The sequence below is a fragment of the Quercus robur genome, chromosome 11 (genome assembly GCF_932294415.1).
Source record: "Quercus robur chromosome 11, dhQueRobu3.1, whole genome shotgun sequence".
NCBI lineage: Eukaryota > Viridiplantae > Streptophyta > Magnoliopsida > Fagales > Fagaceae > Quercus > Quercus robur.
In genome coordinates this window covers 21,890,926-21,914,134 of record NC_065544.1, presented here as the reverse complement: position 1 = coordinate 21,914,134, position 23,209 = coordinate 21,890,926, and the positions used below count along the sequence as shown (strand labels likewise).

The following is a 23,209-nucleotide window of genomic DNA, read 5'->3' as shown; positions in this document are numbered from 1 at the left end:
CACAATATCAGCACCAGGAACCAATCCATAATAGTTGTCTAGAGTGCGAACACCACTTATGAGTTTCTTTCCAAACTTGTCCATGACAAGACACTTTCCTTTTGAGAATAGTACCATAAAGTCTTGATCACATATCTGACTTATGCTCAACAGGTTCACCCTCAGACCTTCCACATATAGAACATTCGCAATGTCTGGCAGTCCAGGTAAAGAAATGATTCCCTTTCTTTTAATCTGTGAATTACTCCCATCACCAAAAGTGACATTGCCACCTTTCTTAGACTCGAAAACCTTGAAGAGAGATCGGTCTCTAGTCATGTGTCTTGAGCAACTGCTATCAAGGTACCACAAACACGTGTCCTTAACTTTAAATGCAGACTTCATCATAAAACACACTTCGTGCTTAGATGACAAATCAGTAGGAATGATGCTTTCTCTCGTGTGGCTTTTACGAGCTAAACCTTTAACTTTCACTCTTTTTAGACAAACTCCTTTGCACATTTTCATTCTGAGACAATCTAGTTTCTTCTTAAGAAAACTGAGATCTTTTACAATGGTCATCACAAGTGAATTCAAATAACTTTTAGACTTGTATTTTATGAGACACTCAAACAAGCAGAGATTAGAAAAATAAGATGTATTTGAATTAAAAGATCTCTTCAAGCCGGTTGTATCCATGACAACAAGGGTCAATGGATCAACATAGCAAAGATTAACCCTAATTAGAGTATGCCCGCTCTGATACCACTTGATAGGCCAAAAATGAATTGACCCTTTGTGAAAAATTAACCAATTAATTTAGTCAAGTGAATTAATTGAGTTAATTAACATGCAAATGCATGGTAGCACAAACAAATCACCAATTAAACTAAGTATGCAGCGGAAATTAAATTAACACGGTAATTTGTTTAAAAATGGGGAAAACCTATACGGCAAAAACCCTACCGGGTGATTTTAAGATCACCACTCCCGAAATTCTACTATTATCACAACAAGCGATTACAAGTAAAGGAATCCCAGTACTTTATACCAACCTATAGTTGAACTCTTACCCCAATACCTAATTGGACTTGTTCTATAGTGACAATTTCTCCTTTCGATGCACGGCTCCTAGTACTTGACTAACCAATTGTACGGATTCCAATACACGACTTCAATCACCAACTAGAGAAGTTTGTTGGCTACAAAGTTCTTCAATTCATCCCGATGATGAAGATTAAGAAGACGCTTGGTCACAAAACCCTACGGTGCACAAACACAGCAACTTCTTCACAAGAAAAGAAAGCTCAAACATATAAACACAGATAGGAGTCAAAACAGAACTGAAAATTTGTTTTTCATAAACCTTGACAAATACCCTATCTGTCGAGCTATTGTCAAGCCACGGGGCTGAACAGCTCTTTTAAGCTAGATAGATGGCTAGCTGTCAAGCTTTAATGACAAGCACCTTACAGCTTAAATCTTGGACAGACTTGTATGGCTTCAACACTTGATCTTAAAACAAAGTTTCTTGAAGTATTAAACACATCCTAGATTTACCCAAATAAAAGTAAAGTGCATTTTTTCAAAGAATTAGTCAATTACATAAAATAATGACATATATTCCTAACAAGTGAATCACATATGTCTCAACAGATTTATTGTTTGGCAGCCATGTGAGTTGGGTTCCTTGAGAAATCATTTGGGTTTTTGATTTATATGGAAGGTTGGGTTTAATTTTTGAAAGAGGGTTTCCTTGTATTTTGAAATGTCTTTGGCATATGTGGTTGTGATTGTCGTGTTAACTATAAATTTGTGTAAGTAATGTGAGCATATGTCTTTTACTTACCAAGTATTTGATAGATTGCCTATATGAGTTATGGGATTAAATTTCTTGACTTGTGTTGTGATGATTATTATATGATGTTATGAGTTGTAATCCTAGTTGTTTACATGTGCTAACACATGTAGCTTTAATGTTTAATCAAGTCTCAAAGCTTTTGGCATGGTGTTAAAATTATAGTATTTTTTTTTTTTTTTGGTGACTTTAAATCTGTCAGGGACAGATTTGAGTCTGATGCACTACGTGATTTTTAATAAATTGTAGAAAACTTATTTTGAGCTGAATGTTTTATGGTACATACTAGATATATAAGGACTTCTCCATATTTAATTTCAAGTTTTTTGGATAACACTAAGTGAACCAATTGTTTTTTTTTAAAAGAGCTGACATGCTGCAAATTTAATCAGAAAGTATGATTAGAACTTTGAGATTTTAAGGAATTTACTACAAGCTTTTGTTGTGTGGTTTATCTTATAAGTTCATATGTGCTTTCTTTGACAAGTGATTTATTTTTTGGCAACCATGTGAGTGAGGTTTCTTGAGAAATCATTTTAGTTTTTGATTTATATGGGAGGTTGGGTTTAATTTTTGAAAGAGGGTTTCCTTGCATTTTGAAATGTCTTTGGCATATGTGGTTGTGATTGTCGTGTTAATTGTAAAATTGTGTAAGTAATGTGAGCATGTGTCATTTGCTTACCAAGTATTTGATAGATTGCCTATATGAGTTATGGGATTAAATTTCTTGACTTGTGTTGTGATGATTATTATATGATGTTATGAGTTGTAATCCTAGTTGTTTGCATGTGCTAACACATGTAGCTTTAAGGTTTAATCAAGTCTCAAAGCTTTTGGCATGGTGTTAAAATTATAGTTTTTTTTTTTTTTTTGTGACTTTAAATCTGTCAGGGACAGATTTGAGTTAGATGCACTACGTGATTTTAAAAAATTGTAGAAAACTTATTTTGAGCTGAATTTTTTATGGTACATACTAGATATATAAGGGCTTCTCCATATTTAATTTAAAGTTTTTTGGATAACACTAAGTGAACCAATTGTTTTTTAAAATAAGAGCTGACATGCTGCAAATTTAATCAGAAAGTATGATTAGAATTTTGAGACTTTAAGGAATTTACTACAGATTTTTGTTGTGTGGTTTATCTTGTAAGTTCATATGTGCTTTCTTTGACAAGTGATTTATTGTTTGGCAACCATGTGAATGAGGTTTCTTGAGAAATCATTTGAGTTTTTGATTTATATGGGAGGTTGGGTTTAATTTCTGAAAGAGGGTTTCCTTGCGTTTTGAAATGTCTTTGGCATATGTGGTTGTGATTGTCGTGTTAATTGTAAATTTGTGTAAGTAATGTGAGCATGTGTCTTTTGCTTACCAAATATTTGATAGATTGCCTATATGAGTTATGGGATTGAATTTCTTGACTTGTGTTGTGATGATTGTTACATGATGTTATGAGTTGTAATCCTAGTTGTTTGTATGTGCTAACACTTGTAGTTTTAAGGTTTAATCAAGTCTTAAAGCTTTTGGCATGTTGTTAAAAATATAGTTTTTTTTTTTGTGACTTTAAATTTGTAAGGGACAGATTTGAGTCAGATGCACTACGTGATTTTTAATAAATTATAGAAAACTTATTTTGAGCTGAATGTTTTATGGTACATACTAGACATATAAGGGCTTTACCATATTTAATTTCAAGCTTTTTTGGATAACACTAGGTGAACAAATATATATATATTTTTTTTAAAAGAGCTATCTTGCTGCAAATTTAATTGGAAAGTATGCTTAGAATTTTGAGACATTAAGGAATTTACTATAATATATATATATATATATATATATTTTTTTTTTGTGGTTTATCTTGTAAGTTCATATATGCTTTCTTTGACAAGTGTTTTACTTTGGCTAATTTTATCATGGTTTGGTAATGACATGCTTTGTATTAAGTTGGTAAATGCACATTATTTGTAATAGGGAAATAAAAGGTTTCGGTTGTGTTATAACCTATGAGTTTCTTGTATTTTTGCTTGGTTCCTGTTTGGGTAGGGGTACTCATCTTAGGATGGTAAAGCTATGCTTTAGGCCTTAGGTTTGGTTGAGTTATATTTGTTGATTACTTTTTATTTTCAATATTTGTAAGCATTCTTAAACATTCTATGTTATGATGTTGATAATTGTGTTGAGGTGGATTGTTGAGTTGGAGCAAGCGGGTGGCTTGCATAGTGTTATAAGGTGGTTTCAATTGTTATTGGAGGTGTTTATTGATTTTTGAAATTTTGGATATATTTTGTTGAGTTATATTTGTTTGATTATTTCATTTATTTCATATGTCGAACATGCAAATTAAATGAGAATTTTCAAGAGATATTGGCTAGTTACCATAGTTTTTGCTTATTTCTTAAGAGTTTCAAGACTTAGTCCATTTGTGTGAATGAAGAAATGGATAGACTTGATATGATTTGTTTATTATATTTAGGGTTGTGTCATCTTATTTGTATGTTTATGAAACTAAGAGGTTATGAAGTTGTTGTATCTTAAATCCTTAAGTTTATGTTTAATCCTATTTCCATGATTTTTGCTTATTTCTTAAGAGTTTCAAGACTTAGTTTATTTGTGTGAATGGAGATATGGATAGACTTGATATGGTTTGTTTATTATATTTAAGGGTTATGTATAATCTTATTTGCATGTTTATGAAACTAGGTGGTTATTGAGTTGTTGTGTATTATATTTAAGTTTATGTGTAATCCTATTTCCATGGTTTTTACTTATTTCTTAAGAGTTTCAAGACTTAGTGCTATAAGGCGGTTTACATTCATATTGGGAGTGTTTATTATTTTATGAAAATTTGGATGGATATGGTTGAGTTATATTTGTTGATTACTTTTTATATTTCAATACTTGTAAGCATTCTATATTTGTAATTATGATAATTGTGTTGGGGTGGCTGTTGAGTTGAAGCAAGTGGGTGGCTTGCATGGTGCTATAAGGCAGTTTACATTTATATTGGAAGTGTTTATTATTTTTTGAAAATTTGGATGAATATTTTTGAGTTATATTTGTTGATTACTTTTTGAACATCAATACTTGTAAGAATTTTATATTTGTGATTATAATAATTGTGTTCGGGTGGATTGTTGAGTTGGAGCAAGTGGGTGGCTTGCATTGATAATTGTTTTGTGGTGGATTGTTGTTTGATTATTTCATTTCTTTCACATGTCGAATATGCAAACTAAATGACAATTATCAAGAGATATTGATTAGTTACCAAATGTATTAATAAATTACTTATGAATTTAGACTCCTTATGCCTACACTTAGGACATTGGTGTGACTTGCAAGTCATTTTCTCAAATTTGAAAATTTTGTCTTGTTTTCTTAAAAGCATAGGTTTGTTTTGTTCGAGTAATTGAAATATGGACTAATGGTTGGTTTATGCTTTCATGATATCATGCTATTAGTATTTATTGTGTAAATTTGTTCTATAGCTATGGACAAGAGTTGGATGGACATTAAAGATAGGACATCTGTGGAATATAGAAATGGAGTTGCACAATGAGGATATTGATAGACTTGATATGATTTGTTTAGTATATTTAAGATTATTGAAGGGGTAAAAAATAGCATGACATTGGGCCTAACGGATCCGAGCCCATGGGTCGACAATAAGGGAGAGCCCAGGGCCTGGCATGACTTAAAATACTTGGGGCACACGTTTGAAATCCGAGAGAATCCTAAAGGAAATCAGAATACTAGTGCAAGGATAATTCTAGAAGATATGCGCTTAATGAAAAACCCACTCTACAAGGAAATGTTTGCCCATCACGTTTGGAATTGCTCAAGTAGAGTCCTATAGGGAAAAGACTTCTAGGTCAAGGAAGAGAGGCCAACCTTCTAGTCTCCTACTACTATAAAAGGTACGCATAATTTACCCTCTCTAGCACTCTAGAGTTGAGAATAATTCTAACTTGACCTTCGGAGGGTATTTGGCCGACACCACACCAGTGCCTTCTGCGAGATCACTTCTTTCTTCTTGCAGGTTGTTAGTTTAAGCGAGTGTGGATTGTGTAGCTCACTGGTGATTTCACAGCATCATCAGTTGGCGCCGTCTATGGGAAACGCGAAGAGTTTAGCCAGACTATCGCCTCCCAGACATAAGAGTCGCATAGTACTCACTCGCTCGATGGCTACCACCAACAACGTTCAAGAAGACGAGCCACCAAGATCTACTACATTAGAGAGACAGGTCCAGACTCTCATGGTAGCAGTAGAACGACTCACGAAGCAGAACCATGATCTGGAGGAGCAGCTACGCCAAAGGGATGCAGGACCTAACATTCAGGAGGAAAACCAAGAAGGTAACAGTACCGAACGAAGGGACCAGGAGAAGCCAGAGGGCAGCAACGCCCCAAGCCGACCAAAGTGGCAAAACATAAGCCTTCCATCTCTCATGGATTTTGCCCCTTCGCCTATTATCGCAGAGATGCAGGCGATGAAGGAGCAGATGGAGGTCATGATGAATGCCCTCAAGGGACGAGTATCCACTGATCTTGATGACCTAGTGAATAGAACCGACTCACCATTCACTACCTTCGTCAACTCATTCCCCCTGCCACCGAAATTCCTCATGCCCCAGATCGAAAGCTACAACGGGGTCAAGGACCCCCTCGATCATCTAGAGACTTTCAAGACCCTAATGCACCTTCAAGGGGTACCAGACGAGATCATGTGCAGGGCATTCCCGACGACGCTGAAGGGCCCTGCGAGGGTTTGGTTCAGTAGATTGACACCAAGCTCTATCAATACTTTCAAGGAGTTGAGCGCCAAGTTCACCTCGCACTTCATAAGCGGACATCGGTACAAAAGGTCCACCGCGTGCTTAATGAGCATTAAGCAGCGAGAAGACGAAATGCTGCGGGCCTACATAACTCATTTCAACAAGGAAGCCCTTTCGATTGACGAAACTGATGATAAGATACTTGTAGCTGCATTTACTAGCGAGCTACGGAAGGGTAAGTTCTTGTTTTCTTTATACAAGAATGACCCGAAGACCATGACGGACGTGCTCTACAGAGCTACCAAATTCATGAATGCAGAAGATGCATTGCTAGCCCGCGAGGAAAAGCCTAAGAAGAGGGAGAGACAGGAGGACACGCGACAAGATAGGGGTCGAAAGGTTGCTAGGACCGGAGATCAACGAGATGAAAAGCGCCCTAGACCCCCCACTAGAAGGTTCACCAATTTCACACCATTAACCACCCCGATCGATCAAGTCTTCATGCAAATCAAAAATGAAGGAGCACTGACGTTCCCTGGTAAATTAAAGGGAGATCCCAACAAAAGGCCAAGGGATAAGTATTGTCGCTTTCACCGAGACCACGAGCACGACACGGCCAACTGCTACGACCTGAAACAGTAGATTGAGGCCCTAATCAGACAAGGGAAGCTACAGAGGTTCGTCAGTAGGGAAAGAACCAATCCACCACAGGAACAGGCCCCACGACGAGAGAACGAGTGCCCTAGACCACATATAGGGGACATAAGAATGATCTTAGGGGGCACAACCGTAGCCGGATCTTCCAAAAAAGCCTACAAAACCTACCTCGGGATGGTCCATAGCGTCCAACTTATAGGATCCATACCCAGGATGCCGCGAATAGATAACCCCGTTATCGGATTTTCAGAGGATGACGCTCGGAGACTTCACCATCCTCATGACGACGCACTTGTGGTCAGCTTTTAAATAGGGGATTATAACATGCATCGGGTCCTCGCCGACAACGGCAGCTCAGCAGACATCCTGTACTATCCAGCATTCCAGCAAATGAGAATTGACAGGGAACGGTTGACCCTAATGAATGACCCACTCGTGGGATTTGGGGGAACGAAGGTGTTCCCCTTGGGCGCAATAACACTAGCTGTAACGGCAGGTGACTATCCTCAGCAGATCACAAAGGAGGTAACTTTTCTTGTGGTTGACTGCTCGTCCACCTACAATGCGATCCTCGGGCGACCCACTCTCAATGCCTGGAAGGCGATAACTTCAACGTACCACTTGATGATTAAATTCCCGACGGAGTATGGGGTGGGAGAATTGCGGGGAAATCAAATAGCAGCGCGGGAATGCTATATTGCCATGTTAGAAATGGAGGATCAATAGCAAACAATGTGTATCGGAAAGCAGCGAGTATTAGCAGAGCCAGTTGAAGAGCTAGAAGAGGTAAGACTTGATGACACGCGGCCTGAACGGACGACTAAAATTGGCACACTAGCTAGTTGGCCAGTGCGCCAAACGATCACGACTTTCCTCAGAAATAACCAAAACGTGTTCGCCTGGAGTCATGAAGACATGCCAAGAATCGACCCCTCAGTCATGGTCCACAAGTTAAATGTGTCACCCTCATTCCCTCCGATCCGACAAAAGAAACGAGTCTTCGCCCAAGAGCGGGACAAGGCCATAGCCGAGGAGGTTCGAAAATTACTAGAGGCAGGTTTCATCCGGGAAGTATACTACCCCGACTAGTTGGCAAACGTCGTTATGGTTAAAAAGGCCAACAGAAACTGGAGGATGTGCGTAGATTTCACGAACCTCAACAAGGCTTGCCCTAAAGACAGCTACCCGCTCCCACGGATAGATACCCTGGTGGATTCAACTGTAAGACACCAGCTCCTAAGCTTTATGGAGGCTTTCTCCGACTACAACCAGATTAGGATGGACGAATCTGATCAAGAGAAGACCTCCTTCATCACAAGCCAAAGATTATTCTGCTACAAGGTGATGCCTTTCGAACTCAAAAATGCTAGGGCAACATACCAAAGGCTAATGAACAAGATGTTTGCACATTAGACCGGCAGGAACGTGTAGGTTTATGTTGACGACATGTTGGTAAAAAGCCTGCATGAAGTTGATCACCTAGACGACCTCAGGGAGACATTCGATACGCTCCGATCGTTCAACATGAAGCTGAATCCAAACAAGTGCGCATTCGGAGTGACAGCTAGGAAATTCTTGGGTTTCATGGTGTCCCAAAGAGGAATAGAGGTCAATCCAGAGAAGGTGCGGGCCATAATGGAGTTGGAACCACCAAGGACGGTTAAGGAGGTCCAAAGTTTAAACGGAAAGATTGCAGCTCTAAACAGGTTCGTCTCAAGAGCGATGGACAGGTGTTTACCATTCTTCCGCACTCTAAGGAAATCATTTGAGTGGACGGATGAATGCCAAACGACATTCAACAACTTGAAAGCGTATCTCTCATCTCCACAGTTGCTTAGTCCGTACATGCCAGGCGAAGAACTCTACCTATATTTAGCCGTTTCAAAAGCTGCAGTAAGCGCAGCTTTGGTGAAAGAGGAGGATGGATCCCAGAAACCAGTCTACTTTACCAGCCGAGCACTCCGAGGAGCAGAAGAGAGGTACCCTCAGATGGAGAAGTTGGCTTTCGCGTTGGTAATCACCGCACGAAGACTTAAGCCATACTTCCAAGTGCATACAATTGTTGTCTTAACGGACAAGCCATTGAGAAAAGCCATGAGTAGCCCAAAAGCAGCAGGAAGAATGGCTTTGTGGGCAATAGAGCTGAGTGAGTTTGACATCCAATACCGCCCACGGATGGCCATAAAAGGGCAGGTAGTAGCTGACTTCATCGCCGAGTTCACTCTCAAGGAAGGCTAGGTGGAGGAAGAGAAAGAACAATGGAATATCTATACAGATGAATCCTCAAATAGACGAGCCGGTGGAGCCGGGGTAGTGATCCAAACTCCACAGGGTGACAAGATACAATGTATGATCCGATTGGATTTCCCCACAACCAACAATGAGGCAGAGTATGAAGCCTTGGTGGCAGGGCTTGACCTTGCAAAGGCCGCAGGAGCAGAAAACATAATTGTCCACTGCGATTCACAAGTGGTAACAAGTCAGATCAATGGCGACTACGAGTGTAAGAACGATAGAATGAAAAGGTATTTAGAAGAAGTAAAATATCGAATCAGCGACCTCGAAGTCGAATTCATTCAGATACCAAGGGAGGAAAACGAATGGACCAACCATCTAGCAAAAGCTGCGTCAGCCGAATTTATGCTGGTTCCCGAACAGGTATTATCATTCATTCAAATCTCCTCACTTATCGATGACGGAACAAATATGTAGGTGGTAAACTCTGAATGCAACTGGACTGCGCCATTGATATCCTACCTAAAAACTGGGGTGTTACCGGATGAGAAGGGCGCCGCAAGAAAGTTGAAGGTCCAGGCAGCACGGTTCGTGCTGATAAAAGACGTCTTATATAAAAGAGGTTTCTCTCGACCGTACCTGAGGTGTTTAGGCCAAGAGGAAGCAGATTACGTGATGAGAGAAGTACACGAGGGTATCTGCGGAAACCACTCGGGCGCACGATCACTTGTACACAAGTTGATCCGAGCAGGATACTACTGGCCTATAATGATGAAGGATGCGTAAGCCTATGTCCAGTCCTGCGACAAATGCTAGAGGTTCAGCAATTTCATCAGGCAGCCGTTCGAAGAACTGACACCTATGACGGCATCCTGGTCGTTCACACAATGGGGACTTGATATCATGGGCCCATTCCCGATGACGATTCGACAGCTGAAATTCCTGGTAGTAGGCATAGACTACTTCACTAAGTGGGTCGAGGCGGAAGCCTTAGCCACCATCACGGAGAAGAACATCCGAAGTTTTGTCTGGAGAAATATCATATGCAGGTACGGGATACCCAGAGTACTAGTCTCTGACAACGGTAAGCAATTCGACAACAGCGCATTCAAAGACTTCTGCTCGGAGCTAGGGATCAAGAATCACTACTCATCACCCGCACACCCACAGGCAAACAGGCAAGTCGAAGTCACGAACTGGTCCTTACTCAAGATAATCAAGACCCGGCTCGAGGGGACAAAGGGTATCTGGCCAGACGAACTACCAAGCGTCCTATGGGCATACCAGACCACGGCAAGAACACCCACTGGAGAAACACCATTTCGACTTGCATATGGAACCGAAGCTGTCATTCTCACAGAAGTGGGGCTCACAAGCTACCGGGTGGAGAGCTACGATGAAGATAAGAACAAATAGGCCATATGCCTCCAGCTCGACCTAGTGGACGAAGTCAGAGCGGCAGCAGAGCAAAGGTTGGCACGTTATCAGAATCTCATGGCAAAACACTTCAACACCAAAGTGAGGCATAGGGACTTCAGGTCGGTGATCTTGTACTACGGAAAGTAATGGGTGCCGCTAGAGATCCTTCACAAGGAAAACTCGGTCCTAACTGAGAAGGACCCTACAGGATCGCGTCATGGCAAAGGAAGGGGACCTACCACCTCGAGACAATGGACGGACAAAAACTGCAGCACCCTTGGAACACGGAGCATCTTCAGAAATACTACCAGTAGAGAGAATATGAACAAATCCCCAATTTCCCAGTTTATTTAATCTTTAGCTACAATTTACTAGTTTTTCTTTAACTATTCTTGCTACAATCTTTTTGTGCCTTTTTAAGCCCAAGGGGGCAGGTACTTCTTTCTACAAACGTATTTTCTTTAAAGAAGAATATTCAGATACAGCTTTGATTTTTCACATGGATTTTTACTATGAATGGATAGGCTACATAACAAGTCCACAAAGTGGACGGATCGTCCCAAGAGGATGAGGAATTTAAGTCCAACATGGACGGATATAAGACAAAATCCACCAAGTGGACGGATCATCCAAAGGGTGAAAATAATTTACAAAGTCCACAAAGTGGATGGATCACCCAAAGGGTGAAAATAATTTACATAGTCCACAAAGTGGACGGATCACCCAAAGGGTGAAAATAATTTACAAAGTCCATGAAGTGGACAGATCACCCAAAGGGTGAAAATAATTTACAAAGTCCACAAAGTGGACGGATCACCCAAAGGGTGAAAATAATTTACAGTCCACAAAGTGGACAGATCACCCAAAGGGTGAAAATAATTCACAAAGTCCACAAAGTGGACGGATCACCCAAAGGGTGAAAATAATTTACAAAAGGGTGAAAATAATTTACAAAGTGGATGGATCACCCAAAAGGTGAAAATAATTCCACAAAGTGGATGGATCACCCAAAAGGTGAAAATAATTTACGATGTCCATAAAGTGGACGGATCACCCAAAAGGTGAAATTAGTTTACATAATCAATGTGGACGGATCACCAAAGTGAGAATAATTACAAAGTCCACAAAACGAACGGATCACTCTCATGGTAAGGATATTCATCAACTCCACAGACTGGATGGATCACACATAGGCTGGAAATATTCGTATTTCGCAAAATAGACGGGTACCAGACCGTCAACACCATTATACAAAAATTACAAGGACGGATATTTACTCAAATTTCTCCTTTCTATAGAGGATGGATATTTATGCAAAATCCAAACAATAAGATATAGCAAGCATAAGATTATAAGATAATGCAATAATGACGGATAAAACCCTCAGAGGGTAATTGTTAAATACACAAAACGAAGGACGGATCGTTCTCAAATAAAAAAAATATATAAAATAAAATATAATCTACCTTTTTGGGTCGGCATCTTGGACATTTTTCGCTGGAACTGATTCTCCGTCACCTTGAACTGCATCCTCACCAAAGAGGTCGTTTGTGTTTTCAGAGGTGACGGGCAAAGCAGACGTCTGGTCTTGATCGTTGACATTTATCATTGACACGTCCAGTTAAGGGTAGGCTTTCTTAACTTGATGGAGTGCATCATCAAAGCCTTGAAGGAACGATCCCCCCAGCTCGCCCAATAAGGCGTCGGAATCACAGTATTCTCGGACCGCAACCTCCTTAGCTTGATGGAGCTTTTCCTTCAGGTCTTGGATTTCCTTTTCTTTGACCTCCAGGGCCTTCCCAGCTTCCTCCGTCTTCTGCTTAAGCTCTTTCCTTGCCTGCTCTGAAAGGTCAAACTTCTTCTCCATAGTGGACTTCCACTTGTGAAGTTGACCAAGCTCATCCTTCGTCTGCTCTGCCTTTGCTCTCACACGTTCCAGAGCCGCCTCACGGTTAAGATACCGGTCCATTAGGCCCTTCATCATGACCAAGGACTGGAACAAACAAGTTAAACAGTGTTAGACAAAAACAAAGTAGAATAGACGGGCTTAAATCGACGGATAAAAGTTACCTATGCAACAGCAAAGAGACCCGTCTCCCCCATTGCCTCCGTCGAGTGATTGCCCAAATCCTCGTAGTCCTCCGACGAAATAATTGATGAAAGCTTTTCCAAGGCAAATTTGGAGTCGTCACGGAGGAGAGGAGGAGGCTTCTCTTGGCTTGTGAACGGGGCCTTCATTAAGCCTTTGCCAAACTCATGCTTTATTGGGGTGACGGTCTTCACACCCTCAGCCATCAACCCTACGACGGGTTCCAGAGAGACCTTTGGCTGCTTATGTGGACGGTCAGATTTGGATGACGGTTTCCTCTTTATCGACGAAGTCGTCCCCTTAGGAACCACCACCTCACCAGACTCCTTTTACTTGACGGCCTATGATTTTATCAGCGCCCTTCTCTTAGCATCGTCCATTTCTGTAAAACAGGACGGATGAAGTTATTTACATATAGTTGAAACCATTTATGCGAAGTAAAGGTTGATGGACTTACGTCTGTGAATTCTTTCGTCGTATCTGACGGCTTCACGGGTGGGTTCAGGACCGTCACAATACCAATGGATGGTGTTCGGATTTACCAACTTCGCCCAAGTCCTTTCCTCCGGCTTGGTCTTCTAAAAAATCTTCTCGAGGAAACTAAACTCCTCAATACTAACTTGTGGTCGCCGTCTACCTGCAGAGAAAATAGACGGTTAAAGGAAAGAACCATAGTTGACGAATGTAAAAAATATTTGCAAATTTGGACGGATGCATACAAGATGAATGTAATACTCCCCAAGTTGTGTTGACGGGCATATACTCCGTTTCTCCTGGACGGCTTATCCATCTGTCACCCTATAGGAAGAAGTAACGACTCTTCCAGTCTCTATTTAAGTCGGGTGTTTCAAAAATGACCTTCAACAACGGGCTCCTACTGGCAAAACTATACATTCCCCTTGACCTGTCAATCTTGTCTAGACGGTAGCAATGAAGGAATTCACGCACCGTCAGCCTCTTAGCACCGTCTGTCATTGCACCATAGAGAATCTCCATGGCTATGAAGACTCTCCTGGCGTTTGGGGATATCTGGTTGACAAACAGACCCAGATATTTTAAAAGTTCTCTATGTAGGGTACTTAGTGGAAACCGAAGTCCTGCCTTCAGCATCTGCTCGTACACTCCAACACCTTCTACCCCGTCGTAATAACATTTCTCCGATACATAGGATAGACGGATTGGAATGTAGTCCGGAATTTGGAAGTTAGCCTTAAATGTGCTGAATTGTTTCTCCTTAATGACGGAAGTGAATTTATGCACCGTCCACTCTGGTAGCATGATGAACTCCCTAAGTCCATCAGCACCGATGACGAGTCCCAATGGTTGATCCTCGCCGTCATCAAACGTTTCTTCTACTTCAACCATCTCCATAGCCTCATTTGTTAAGGACGAGGAAGAGGTGGACAGACTCCTCTCTTCGTTGGGACTCTCTGGGTCTTTATGACCGGACGGGTATACTTCCTCGTATTCCGCCCTGTCATGAACTACCGACTGATTACTTGACGCACTAGACATGGCCTACAATTGACGACAAAACCTAAGACTGACGGATCTAATAGTGACTGACGGGTGTGTAGGTCTAGCAAAATGTAAGCACAAAATGCAAGACTTGAAAAAATAATAATAATAAATACTCATCGCTCTGAGTAACGGAAAGTCGACGGTTGTATAGTTGACGGGTACAAATGTTCGACGGCGCTCTAACAAGGTTGATGACGGCACTCTGACAATATGTTTTGTCTGAAAATTGTAGAAATGAGGGGAGAGAGGTGTGTTATATATATGAGAAATGCACAGAAGACGAAGCTATGCTTCGATCCGGTACAAAATCCAATCAAAAAGTGACACGTGGCATGCCTCATAAATGCTTGACAACCTGTCAACATATGTTCGCAGTTCATGTCCCCTTGAAGAACCGTCAACTTCAAGAGACTTCAACCGTCAACATAAACAATCTTCAACCGTCAGCATAAACAATCTTAGACCGTCAACCCCAATTAAAATTTAACCGTCACCCTACTGGTCTAACCACCTAAATCATGATGGACCATAGGGTGAAGGGGGCAACTGAAGGGGTAAAAAATAGCATGACATTGGGCCTGACGGATCCGAGCCCATGGGCCGGCAATAAGGGAGAGCCCAGGGCCTGGCATGACTTAAAATACTTAGGGCACACGTTTGAAATCCGAGAGAATCCTAAAGGAAATCAGAATACTAGTGAAAGGATAATTCTAGAAGATACGCGCTTAATGAAAAACCCACTCTACAAGGAAATGTTTGCCCATCACATTTGGGATTGCTCAAGTAGAGTCCTATAAGGAAAAGACTTATAGGTCAAGGAAGAGAGGCCAACCTCCTACTACTATAAAAGCCCCAATACCCTCACAAATTAAGGTACGCATAATTTACCCTCTCTAGCACTCTAGAGTTGAGAATAATTCTAACTTGACCTTCGGAGGGTATTTGGCCGACACCACACCGATGCCCTCTACGAGATCACTTCTTTCTTCTTGCAGGTTGTTAGTTTAAGCGAGCGTGGATCGTGTAACTCACTGGTGATTTCACGGCATCATCAATTATGTATAATCCTATTTGCATGTATATGAAACTATGTGATTTTGAATATGTTGTGTACTATATTTAAGTATATGCGTAATTTTACTTTCATGGTTTTTGCTTAAGTTTGTTGAGATTTAAGACTAAGTCGATTTGTGTGAATGTGGATATAGATAGACTTGATATGGTATGTTTATTATATTTAAAATTATGTGTAATCCTATTTGCATGTTTATGAAACTATGTGGTTTTGAATATGTTGTGTACTATATTTAAGTGTATGTGTAATTCTACTTCTATGGTTTTTGCTTAAGTTTGTAGAACCTTAGTTCATTTGTGTGAATGAGGATATAGATAGACTTGATATGGTTTGTTTATTATATTTAAGATTATGTGCAATCTTATTTGCATGTTAATAAAACTAATTGGTTTTGAATTTGTTGTGTGAATGAAGATATGGATAGAAATGGATATAAATATTCTTTGTTTATTAAATTTTAATGTTTTAAGAATGCATTTGGTGTTTAAATTTTTTAAGTATAGCAACTATTATTTTGTTACTCAAAATGATTTCATTATGAACTTATTAGATACTCTTAATTTGTATTCAGGGTAGTTTCGATTTAGATCATTAATCTTCAACTCCTCATAGATCGTATGCTTCATCTTATCAAGAAACTAGCATACAGTGGTAAATGCAGTGTTATAAGGACTCCATGGATTATTACATAATTGTTTTGAACAACCACATTTATTCTAGAAGTATTGTACTTTGTTTATAATATTGTCATAGTTTGGGTGGCTGTTTTTTTTTTGTGTAGGTAGGCAAGTATTTTGTTATAACCACATCTATTTTGGAAGTATTGTACTTTGTTTATAATATTGCCATAGTTTAGGTGGTTGATTTTTTTTTTTTTTTTTGGTAGGTAGAAAAGTGTTTTGTTCAATTCAAGATGATAAAAGTATTGAGAAGATATCCTTTTTAGCAATGCTTTTAAAACATTGCAAATAATCATTCATATAATGATATTTTAAAAACGCCTATAAAAATCAAGAGGATGAATGCTTTTGCGATGTTTTTGAAACATTGCTATAGGATTGATTATTCGCGGCGTTTTAAAAACACCACTAAATGTATTTTCCTACATTATATACAAAAATGTTATAAGTTTTTGAACGCCATTAAAGTGTCACATATGGCGACAATTTTAGAAACATTGCAATAGACCTATAGCGACCTCCCTATTGTGACATTTTTGAACATCGCAAAAAAAAAAAAAAAAAAAAAAAAAAAAAAAAAAAAAAAAAAAAGGTCATTGTAGACCATTTGTGTTTATAGTGACATTTTTGGGGTTTTTAACAATGTTTTATGAACGTCGCCTAAACTCAAATTTCTTGTAGTGTTGACGTAAAACTGAAGCTCCTCTTGAGGCCGGATCAACCAATTTTGAGCCATAAAGTGAAAAGTTTTAAGTTGGACATTTTCTTATATTTAAATATTAATTAAATAAGAAATTTAGTTTTTATATTTTTATTTAATATATATTTTTTCTTGCTTCTTGAGATGCAAAATTACTAAATAATTTTTTTGTATTCAAGTTCCGCTAACATTTTATTTTTAATTAACAATATAGCTAATCCACTTAATCTTTTTTATAGAATAGTCAATCTTAAATAGGATTTTTATTAATTTTAATTTTTTTAAAAAATCTTTAATAAAAAGGATTTGTTTTATCTTATTATTTTTTTTAAAGACCAGTACAAATGGGAAAAGTTAAAACTAACTAAATTATTGTTTAAAATATATTGATTAAATTAAAAAAAAAAAATTGATGTATCATATCAACCTAAGTTATAATAGGTACAGAGAAGGAGTAAACCAATAAATGCGTTTGGAGAAGGTAATAAGGTTTTTTTTTTTGTTTTGTTTTGTTTTTTTTTTTTTTGAGAAAAATGTAAGCGTAGTTTTATTAAAGAATTAAGAAAATTTAAGACAAATCGGATTGTAACACATCATCCAAATCCCCAAGTAGATCTTCTACCCAAACATCAGTTTCTGCAGATGAAATTGCTCTCCTAGCTAAACAATGAGCTAATTTATTCTCGTCCCGACCAACATGTTGAAAACTATAGTGCCTCAAAACAGCCCCTAACCTCTTAGTTTCATTGACTATATGACCATACAAAGTATTGCACCCACCTGAAGCATTTAAAGCTTGCACAACCCGCAGGCAATCACCCTCCAATATGACATCAAAAATGCTTATTTCCCTAGCAAACTCCATAACTCGTCTTGCAGCCAAGGCTTTAGCCATCTCCACCGTATGGGGTAGACCAATCCTCTGACTCAAGGCAGCAATAACTTGGCCTGAATGATCTCGATAAACGACGCCAAGTCTTGCACAATGCAGCTCATAAAATATCGCAGCATCAAAATTAGTTTTGTAGGTACCAACAGGTGGAGGGGACCAACGAGCTTGAGGGCAACACACAAACTGTTGCTACTCCTGAACATTGGCATCCCAAAATTCATGGACCATCTTCTTCGCTCGGCCTTTAATCTCGTGGAGCTGCCATGAAGGTTGACGCATTCTAACCCGGTTTCGCCATTGCCACAGACACCAGCAGATTGTAGCAAACACAACAACCTATAAGCCCGACCCTTCCCTAAACAAATGCTCTAGAAGTTCAACAAAAGACCTGCACCCTTTTAGAACCAAAAATTGGAACTTCAGATCTGACATCCAAACTGCCTGAGCTTGATCACAAAGCCACAGGGAATGCAGCGTCAACTCCGAATAATCCCCACACCCCTCATAGACATCATCCACAGGTACATGCCGAGCCTTTAAGTTCACCTTTGTAGGAAGCGAGTCTTTCGTTGCACGCCAGATGAATGCCAGATTTTATTAGGAACCTTCATCTTCCAAACAGCATGATCATGAGCCAACGAGGACGAGCTAGGCGCAAGACAGTCCTAGGCAGCAACAAGAAGGTGATAGGCACTTCGAACACTATATCCACCATTCACGTCAACAGCCAAATCAACACATCCTCCTCCCCATTCGTACAGACCTGAATTTAGCTAACTATCTCAGCTTCCCAAGGCAAAAAACAAAGAGCCAATTTACCCAGGTCCCAGATTTTTGTGTGGGGAACAAATAGCTTACAAACCCAATTCACAGAGGTATTGGCCCAAGGAGAAATAATTTTGCTGTGTTGCAGGTCAGGCAACCACCTATGCCTCCAAATATCAATCAATTCCCCATTCCTAATTCGCCAAATTGCTCCTTTATTAATGACAAACACTTTAAAAAGAAGTGTCTCCTTTTGGTGAATAAGATACCACACTTGTTTTGCTAACATTGTATTATTAAACTTCTAAAGATCTCGGAACCCCATCCCTCCAATTGATTTTGAGGAGCAAAGAGAGCTCCACTTAGCCCAATGGATTTTCTTCTAGTCACCACTACCCCACCAAAACTTACAAATCATTGCTTCAATATCTTTACATAAACCAACCAGAAGCTTGAAAACACCCATAGAGTAGGCAGGTATAGATTGGACCATCGCCTTGTTCATCACTTCCTTACCAGCTTGAGACAAAAGCTTTTCCTTTCAACCTTGCATTCTAGCCCAGATCCTTTCTTTAATCTGCATAAAACAGGCTTTTTGTTTCTTCCAACAAAAGATGGCAGCCCCAAGTACTTCTCATAATGCTAGATGGCCAGGACATTGAGTGCCACTTTAATAGCCTGTTGAGCTTGCACATTTGTGTTCTTGCTAAAAAATAAAGTTGTTTTCTCCCTATTAATCATCTAACCCAAAATAGCCTCATACACAACAAGCAACTCTTGGAACTTGGCACATTCCTCCAAGGTAGATCTATAGAAAATCAAACAATTATTTGCAAAAAATAGGTGGGTTAGTTTAGGCCCATTTCAACACAAAGAGAACCCGTAGATATCACCACCTGCCATTGCTTGTCTCAGAAGAGCATTTAGCCCCTTTGCATAAAATAGAAATAAATAAGGAGAAGGGGGATCCCCTTAACGCAATCCTCTGGAAGGTTTGATCAGACCCTTTGGTTCACCATTTACCAGAATAGAATAAGACACCGTGGTAACACATTTCATTATCAAGGCCACCCATGACTCTTGAAAACCCAATTTAAGAAGGATTTGCTCGCGAAAGCACCACTCCATCCTATCATAAGCTTTACTCATATCAAGCTTCATAGCCATAAAACCTTTTTCCCCTGTGCAATTGTTCTTCATATGGTGTAGAGATTCAAAAGCAATTAAAATATTATCAGAAATCAATTTGTCTGCAATGAAAGCACTCTGAGTCTCTGAAATGATTGAGTTAAGCATGGGATTAAGGCGGTTAGCAATCACTTTACTAATAATCTTATAAATTACATTATAGAGGCTAATAGGTCTAAAATCATATACTCTTTCCGGATTGTTTACTTTTGGAATCAAAGCAATAAAAGTATGATTTATAGATTTGATAATAGACCCAAAATTTAAACAAGATAGCATAGCCTAAGTAACATCCATACCTACATCAGTCCAATAGGTCTGAAAGAAAAGAGGTGGCATACCATCCGGTCCTGGAGCTTTTAGTAGGACCATCTCCCTAGAAAAAGGCTTATCAAGATCTGCTCTCACTAGATAAAGCTTGACTGATCTCCTTACTAGAAGAAGGCTTATCAAGATCTGCTCTCACATCATCAGATACCATAGGCTGAACCCCACTCAAAATCTGATCCAAATCATAAGGGTTAGAGGAAGAGAAAAGTTGGGAATAGAAATTTACTAGCATGGCCGAAACTACCTCATCCCCTTCTTGCCACACCCTATTCCCATCACGCATCCCCTTAATGAAATTATTTCTCTTCCTTTGGGTTGTTGAACCATGGAAAAATTTTGTATTTCGATCACCATTTTGCAACCATGAAACCCTAGCCCGCTACTACCACATCTTCTCTTCCTTATCATAGAGAACATTCAACTCCCTTTTTAAACAATCAACCTCAAAATTTCTAGACCTGGCCGAATCATCCTCTGCTCTCCATAACCTATCCTTCAATTCCTTTATGTTTTTCTTAACATTGCCAAAGTGCTCTTGACTCCAAACTTTCAAACTTTGTTTACATCTTTTCAGCTTTGATGCGGTAGCAAACATAGGAGTACCATCAGGAGTACAATCCCAAGCTCTAGTGATCACTTCACGACATCCAAAATCTGACACCCACATTGCCTCAAAACGGAAAGGCTTCCTATGCCATTTTTTATGCTCCCCACTCGCATCCAATGATAGAAGAATTGGCCGATGATCTGAAGTAAGACAATTCAAATGCTTAATCCTCCTAGTAGGAAATCTAGCCAACCACTCATAATTTGCAACCCCTCTATCTAATCTTTCCCATATCATCTCCCCATCACATCTACCATGCCAAGTAAATTCTAGTCCCGAAAAGCCTAAGTCCACAAAGCCACAATGATCCAAATCCTCTCGAAAATTCTACAACAATGGTGTGCTCTAGGTCGTCCACCCCGTTTTTCATGTACCTCCAATAGCTCATTAAAGTCACCAAAACAACACCAAGGTAATTGCGGCTTCAAGCCTAGCATTCTTAACATATTCCATCCTTCACTCTTTAGACTAGTATCAGGCTCTCCATAAAATGCAGGCAATCTTCATGCTTGAATTGAACCACCATGAGTAATAGAGTCAATATGATACTTAGAAAAACTATCCACCCATATGTTAACTCCTGCTTTCCAAAGAAGAGCCAAATCATGCCCCTTCCTTCCTTAGGTATCGTAAAACACCCATCAAAAAATATCTTATCCCGAATCCATTTCATTTGTTCCTTATTTGATCATGTTTTTGACAAAAACACAATCATGGGATCTTGTGTTTGTACAATGTCTACAAGCTCTTGAACTGCACGCCCATGTAGTTCCATGCTAAGAGTTTCATGGCTGTTGGCAGGGCTGCTCATCAGCCTCCCCCAATTGAATAAAATTTGTTAATGCTCTTTTTTCCTGCGACCACCCTCTTCCTCCCTTTCTTCATCTAAATTCTGCCTCATTAACTTCGATAATACTGATTCCATCTCACCAGAGTTCACATTTTGCTGCCTTCCTCGCCTTGTCACTCTCTGCACCACCGAATCTTGTTTACTGGACCCAGCTGAGTGGAATAATTTTTTCAAAAAGCCTGCTGAATCCACTACCCGCGTACTCACTCCACCTGATATAGCAACTGAACCCGCAACATTCTCCTCTGCCCTCTGATCAAATTTGGCCAATTCATCATCTATATCCTGCAATTGCACCTGAAAATCATTGGGAGGAATAGCATCCGCAACCTGCACTGAAACCAGACAATTGGGTGAGTTAAAAATTTCCGAATCTGAAACTTCTCTACTTGGAGCTCTATGTAACACCCCCTGTGCGGGCTGGTCTACCCTCTCTATCGTGTATTCCCCCTCTGAAGGAGCGTGAACACAAGCATCACCTCCACATTCCATATGGACCTCCTTGGGATCAACAGACCCCCTTGCATCTGCGTCAACCACACCGGTACTTTGCTCTGCTCTTGGTACTGCCTCAGTGTCACTACTCTCGTCGTCCTCATATCCAGCGACGTGGACTATCGTTTTTTTCCAAGGGTTCGAGGTGCTTGCTCTCAGCCACGACCCAAACTGTTTGTCGCCCTCCTTCATCGATCCCTTCCGTTTTAGCCACAGTGATCACTCCTTATCATGGTGGGTAAGACGGTCGCACCAATAACAGAGGTTAGGGAACCGTTCGTATTTGAAACTAACCCAGCTATCCTCATCGTTGCTCAAACCAATTTTCCTGCCTCGACACAGGGGCTACGTAATATCAACGGACACTCGAACTCGCATGAACTGACTGCCCTCATAATCATCATTATTTTCTTCATTCACCACAACTTCTCCAGCCGCCGCAACAATATCAGTAGCCACTCCTATGTTCAAACACCCGAGAGGAAGGTCATGGACCTGTATCCAAAAAACACGCCTTATCAAAGAGCAATCCCCTGACCTCCGTGTACCGTCGAACCTTCTTTAGAACCACCAGATTCTTATCGAACGACCACGGCTCTCCCAACAGGACCTCGTCAATATCGGACTCGTCGGAAAACACAAACAAAACTCTGCTTCCATACTCAGCGCTCTACCAGTAAAGAATTTCGCAGCAAGCAGAAATTTTCCTTCATAGCCCTTCTCGTAAACCTGATATTTATTACCTTCAGACTCCAATAGCGAGAAGTTCTCTCACATGTAAGACAGATTTTCCATCCTAGATTGCCTGAGAACGAATGCAACGTTAAAGAGTGCAAGAAAAACGAAGAAGTATGTCCAACGGCAGCCCAACTCAAGGAGTAGGCACAAATTCTACATACGGCAGGGTTTAAGGAAGCCCTAGCGCAGAGAAACTTATATGCACTAATGCAGAAGGTAATAAGTTTTGTTTACAATGGTATGCTGTAAATCATTTTGGGTAATCGCATGTGAATACTTTAAAAAATATATAAACAGAAAAGTAGATGTAAAAAAAAGAAAAAAAAGTGGGATGCATTGGGCCTTAAACTTCTCTTTTC

General features: G+C 39.9%; 2 protein-coding genes across 2 annotated transcripts; one reads left to right on the top strand and one right to left on the bottom strand.

Annotated features, from left to right (window-relative positions):
* Nucleotides 1–6,348: 6,348 nt before the first annotated feature.
* LOC126704839 (uncharacterized) lies at nt 6,349–7,251 on the top strand. Its single transcript, XM_050403834.1, has one exon. The coding sequence runs from the start codon at nt 6,349–6,351 to the stop codon at nt 7,249–7,251; it is 903 nt and encodes a 300-aa protein (XP_050259791.1).
* A 10,302-nt stretch (nt 7,252–17,553) lies between these two features.
* Nucleotides 17,554–20,443, bottom strand: LOC126704838 (uncharacterized). Its single transcript, XM_050403833.1, has 2 exons — nt 20,239–20,443; nt 17,554–18,041 (listed from the first exon to the last, which is right to left on the bottom strand). The coding sequence occupies exons 1-2, from the start codon at nt 20,441–20,443 to the stop codon at nt 17,554–17,556; spliced, it is 693 nt and encodes a 230-aa protein (XP_050259790.1).
* Between the last annotated feature and the right edge of the window lie 2,766 nt (nt 20,444–23,209).